The sequence below is a fragment of the Drosophila serrata genome, unplaced genomic scaffold (assembly GCF_035046125.1).
Source record: "Drosophila serrata isolate PLE 108 unplaced genomic scaffold, ASM3504612v1 contig_240, whole genome shotgun sequence".
NCBI classification, from domain to species: Eukaryota; Metazoa; Arthropoda; class Insecta; order Diptera; family Drosophilidae; genus Drosophila; species Drosophila serrata.
This window is the reverse complement of record NW_028257138.1, coordinates 852,773-858,927: the sequence shown is the minus strand read 5'-3', so window position 1 is coordinate 858,927 and position 6,155 is coordinate 852,773. Positions and strand designations below refer to the sequence as shown.

Here is a 6,155-nt window from a genome sequence, read left to right as displayed (position 1 = left end):
TAGTTGACATTTGCGCTTAATTGCAATGCCTCAGCCTGGGGCATGCATAGAGCTCCAACGAGGCGTTTCAATACATTCGCATGATTGAAAGCCGAGTGGTGGTGGGTCACCTGGTTCACCTGCTAGCTCACCTGAAACGCGTTCAGGCAAAGCGACAAATCTGACACCCACTTTACAGGTGCCAAGTGGCTTGATATACTGATAGAAAGAGTAAAGGATTTGGCAGGCTGAAAGGATAACCTAACTCAACTCTGGGAAAATTCAAATAAATGTCAAATGCTGTTAAGGAAAAGAGAGGAAATTAAATATATAACTCACAAAGCAATAAAAATATCTATGAAACTGTTTATAATCCAAAGGAATTTATGTTTTATATTAGAAAAATATCTACCTTGAAAGTAACTTCTCTTTAATTTCTTAAATTAAATGTATCGATTCAAGGACCTTCACTTATTCCTTTAATACTTTAGTTTATCTTTCAGTATAAAATGTATCATCACAATGCCTTGACTTGCTCTACTTCCTGATTTATTATTTAAGATTATCCTTGAAACACCACCGAATTTATACGTAAATCAAAAAAGTTTTTTTTCATTGTTTCCCAGAAACTTTCTTAGCTCAATAAATAAATACATAAATCAGAGTAGTTTCCGGGCTTATATTCGGCCAGGACAATAGGCCACCTCGGGGCTCTTGGATCGTATCCATTTGATGAACGAGGCAACTCGCGTATTGACCGACGGCAGCTGGGTGGCACAGGCTTGGCCAAAGCTAACGATGCCCACGGCCACCAGGCGTCCATTAATCCTCTCATAGAGAGCTCCTCCAGAGTCATACTGGCACGTGTCCCTCCCGGGTGTATATGTGCAGAAGGTATGCGGTGGCAGCGATACTCCGGAGGAACTGGTGGCCAGAGTTTGCCGGCACTGCTGACCATCGATCACATCCAGCGTGGTTTTCAGCAGGCGTGTGGTCTGTGGACCACCGTAGGAAGTGGTGCCCCAACCGGCGGCCACCACTTGATGTCCCGCCAGTGGCAACTTTTGGCCAGCTTCTGCAGGTTGTAGAGGCAGACAAGCAGGACCCACATGGCGGCTCCAGACGATGGGAGATCGTGTCCTTAGCAAGGCAATATCATTCCTGGGCTGCCCATTCGCCTGGCTAAACTGTTCATGGAGGATCAAAGCATCCAGATCGTATCTCCTGGTGGCAAATGTTTCAAAGGAGCTGGCCAGATCGTGCTCTCCGACTACAACCCGGAGTTGAGCTGCATTTCTGGTCTCAGGACCCAGGAAACAATGGGCAGCCGACAGCAAATAGTGATGGTGAACTTGGTTTAAGATATGGGAAAAGGTAAAGAAGTTATATATCTTTTCTTAATATACTCACTAATTGCTGCTCCGCAAAAGACCTTTCCCTGCTTCTTGGTCAAGACGCCAGCCATCGAGGGAAACTCATGCAATGCTGCCTCCTCATTGTTGGGACTTGCTATCCTTTGCAAAGGATACCGACTCCAGCCGCAGCTGCACGTGGGCTGTATGGCCTCCACCAGGCAGGTAAAGCGTCCGCCTCCTGGAGCAGGAGCCAAGGGATAGTTCGACACAATCCGGACACGTTTTGCGGAAGTCTTTGAACTGCGTTGACTTGGCAGGTGTTGCTCAAGGTAAATGGCAGAGCTGGACTTCCTGGACTCATCATCGTCATCGTAGAGCAAGGAGGCCACATAGGCCAAGGCATCGCTGACGCCCACATCCTGCAACACGTGCAGCACCTCGTCGCTAAGGTCCTCTGACTCCTCGTTATCCTCCTGCTCCTGCTCCTGCTCCTGCTCTTGTTCCTGCTCCTCTTCCTCCTCGTCTTGCTCCTCTATGGAAACGCCTTGTGGCGCCTCAGTAGTTGAGTTCGCAGTTGTCGATACCCCCGAGAGCTTATCCTTCAGCTTGATGGACGATGTGGTGGCTGTTGGTGGTGGCTCTGGTTGGCCGTTGGAAATGTAGGAAATCACAGCACGATTGAGAAAACTTTTGCGCTCAAATTTTCCGCTGCCGCAAAAGTATTCGGAACTTGTTAACACCTCGTCGCCTTCGGAATTGAAGTGAAACACCTCCGAGCGGCATTTTAGGTCCGTGGAAAGCTGCGAAATGAACAAGCCAATGGAAAATGCCTTTCAGGGAAAATCTTCTTACACAGTGATGACACTTTGATATATTTTTTAAATACTAATACAGCCTTTTGAAATGATTTTAAATACTATAAAGTGTTTATGGTTTATCACAAAGATCAGTGGAAATTTTTTTATAAACTTCACTTCAATATTAAATAAATTTGCTGAAGAATATATATATTAAAACATCTATCAAAATAAAACTTCTGGTTTTTAATTATTTTTATATCAATAAACCATAAATCAACTGTTTCATTTAATAAAACACACTTAAGCTTCACAGTTTCTTTACATTTTCAGCAGAAACTAATTTAACTAAGTTAAGAAAAATGGGAACTCTATTATTCCTGCTTAACTAAACAAACCTCGTTTAAAATATATATTGATTAATCTTGATAAATCAATTTTTAAATACCCTATCATAATCCCTCAAAATGTCATTACTGTTTTCCACTTTCTCCTCACCGTTTGCAACTGAAGTTCACACTTAAAATGCAGCACCTGATCCTTGGGCGCCTCCACCGCGTAGCGACAGGATGTGCCGACAGGATACAAGGCCGGGTAATAGGGCGAGTTAATAAGCAGCTTCTGACCCGACTGAAGCTTCACCTGATGATTACACTGTTCAAAAAGTGCCTGAGATGGTTTGAGAAACACTTGAAGGAAGAACAGCACCAGCGGCAGTGGTGGCCACATAACGATCACGATCTCGACGAGGTCTAAGGCGGAACTGAACTCGCTCCACGGCTGACAGCCCCTTAAGAATGGTGCAGCTGACATGAGAGGCCATCACGCGATCTGCCTACAATCGGTGGCTCTCAACACCTCAACAACGCCTTCTTAAATACCAGTTAATTAGGGTCTCGAAGAAATCCCAAAATTGTTAAAAGCAAAAAAATATATAAATCAGCCGGCACACGAGCGTCTCTTTTCTATTTGGCGGCTAATTGAAAGAAAGTGCAAGTGTGTCAATCAAAAAAACTGGTTTCGGAAATGTGGAACACTTGGAACTAGTTAGGTGGGTGGAAAAGGCCATAAAGATAGGTTTAAGAGCTACTTGTTGGGGTAGGTCTTAAGATGATCAGTTGATTATATAATAAGAGGGGTTTTAGGGGGAGCTAAAATATGTATAATTAAGTGTGAAATTCTATAGGTATTTAAGATATAAGAAGTCTTAATATATTTATATATATTTAGTCATATTTCTAAGAATAATTAATAACAACATATACTGACGTTACTTAAAGTTATTTTAGATTTTAAAAGTTAATAAGGACGAAGTAATCTCAAACTTAACTCAACATTCGTGGAATAATTTAGGTATACTTTAGATTTCATATTAAAATCAGAAATAATAACCATTGTAAACTGTAATTTATAATTATTCCTTACAGATAAATATATTTTTTGCCGTAAAACTGTATCTAAAGATAATGTATTTACCTAAATCCTATAATTTTGTAATATAAACTCCAAGTAAATATATCTATAACACCTCCCTATAATTGCTTTATTTTCTATGCCCTTTTTTATGGCACCTATAAACCTTTCATGGAGTCATTAATTCCAATTCCCTGAGATCTCTTTAAAGCCAACAATTTCGCACCAGTCGAGCCGCCGAACCACACACAACACACACACACACCCCCACCGAAAAGCTCATTTTTTAGACCACTTGCCAGAGCTGCTTAATTGGATGTGCTCCATATGAGTAAAAACGGGGAAAGCATACACACACAAACTACTACAGAGGTCCAGGATTCAGGATTCAGGATCCAGGATAAGCGAAACTAGAAGACGAACCATGAAAAAAAAAACACAAAAATGGAAGCCGAAACCTGGCAAGTTTGTCGCCCATTTTGTAAAATAAATATCAGAAAAAAGAAATGGAGGGAACTTTGGGATGGCGCCGCCGTGTCTGTCAGAGGCGCAGAGACAAACGCTTAATGCTAATATTATTTTCTTGCTTAACAAGCGATGGTTTTTGTCCTAAGGGGTACATTAGCTGGATAGAAATGTATAATAAAATAATACAAAATAAATAAAATGTACTAAAATTAATGTATTACATGTATATTTTGGCTGGAAAGTAATATAATGCTGGATGAGAGATTTCAAATGCCTTGAAATTCTTAAGGACTCATGAACTCATGGTCAATAGACTTGCTGTTAATCGATTTAACCAATTTGAATAGAGATAACAATGTCATAACAAAGGCCTTCTAATAATAAGATGAGTAACACCCTACGATCTTTTTCATTAACTTAATATAAGATTTTAGAAAAGAGTAAATATCTTTTATTTAAAAAAATTATCTTTTCTTTGACAATTTAAATGTATGGCGTTATGCATCTAATTATTATAAGATCTTTGTTTATAAATACATAAAATTATGTAGTAAAAAGGCTTCACAACATAATGATTTAATAAAAAGGCTTTACAATCGAATTTTTTTAAATCGAAGTAAATCTCCCCTCTAATAATAAATTAACAAGAAAGTAAGTAATATTATATTATTTCCTTGCTTATTTATAATATTATTATAAATTACAAGATATATAAATTATGTAATATAATGTCCAAAGGAAATCCTTACCAAATCCCTGAGAACTTTCCCTTACCCGGGCAGGGCATCCAACCGATTGAAGCTACCGCCGGACAAAATTCTCCGCCGGACAGGACAGGACAGGACTCTGTGACTTATTTGCACAAGCCATAAAAAATTTAACTTTATTTCGCCATTTTTAATTTCCTACTCCGCGGATCGCGACGTGGCGCAGAGCATTCGGCGTAAACAGTCCACGTTGGACAATAACTACAAAAACCGGACCCAGACCAGGGTCCTAGACGTGTGTATCCTTCCCAGCTCCCAAGTTCACAGAACAATGCTGGTGGCAAAAAAATACAGAAAAACTGATGCTGTTTTCTATTTTCTCTGCTTTTTTTTACCTCACGTACACCCCTTCGTTTTTCCGGGGGAAAACAAACAGCAAATAATTCAAAGTGGATACAACTAAAGCAAAGTCAAAGCTAATATACGAAAATGTAATAAAAATTAAAAAGAAATAAAAACGAATTAAAATGAATTTCGAAGGAGCACACCAAAGACCTTCTGGCACAACATAAAAAATATATAAAATAGCATTGATGGCGAGAGGGAGAGGGGGATCGAGGTGAGAGTCCTGGCGGTTTCACCGCAAAAAGCGACAGTTGCAGGACTTCTTTTTGCGCAGCAGGATGATGACACATGTGAAAGGGTCGCTGGGTGAGCAAAATATGCGACCATTTGGAGTCAGAAATTTATAGAAGCCTTTACAAAGTGTATAAAGGTAAGGGTTTTATGGAAAAAATTATTGTTAATTTGTTTAATTATATTTAAAAACAGTAAAATTCAATTTTACTTGATTATTTACAAAGATAATCATATTCAAAGTTTTAGCTGGAACTTAAGTTAGTTTCCAGATATAATTTCCTGTAAGTATTATAATCCGAGCTAATAACTTAATTAACGAAATTAAGCTTTATTATTTCTTCAACTAAAAAATAAATTAAATAATAAAAAAATTTTTATTTATTTACTTTTATATTACACTCATATTAATATAGCAGATAATCTTCTGGAGAGTAGGAAAATTGACACCAAAATTCTGTTTATCTTTTTGTATATATATTATTCCAATATAATTATTAGAACTTATGAATTTTAAGCCTTTAATCTGTACAATATAAATTTATTTTTATATATTTTAAGCGGCAGATAGGAAAGCAGTGCTCTGGTATAACAAAATTGTATAAGTTCTGTACTGCTTTGTTAACTGCTTTATTCCTCAGCCTGTTATAACTAAAACCGCAAATCAAGTGGTGCCACCTAGCTCTGCTCTGCAGAATTCTGCATTTCGGGCTTTTAAACCTAGATGGCGCCACGAGACGTTAACAACATAATTATTACAAAAATATATATTAAACGGTGTTAAAATATATAACCATTAA

At 38.4% G+C, this 6,155-nt stretch overlaps 1 protein-coding gene across 1 annotated transcript; it reads right to left on the bottom strand.

The window, feature by feature from the left end:
- Positions 1-656: 656 nt before the first annotated feature.
- Positions 657-2,944, bottom strand: LOC110180621 (uncharacterized). The gene is made up of 3 exons (XM_020948310.2): positions 2,630-2,944; positions 1,390-2,134; positions 657-1,330 (listed from the first exon to the last, which is right to left on the bottom strand). The coding sequence occupies exons 1-3, from the start codon at positions 2,942-2,944 to the stop codon at positions 657-659; spliced, it is 1,734 nt and encodes a 577-aa protein (XP_020803969.2).
- Between the last annotated feature and the right edge of the window lie 3,211 nt (positions 2,945-6,155).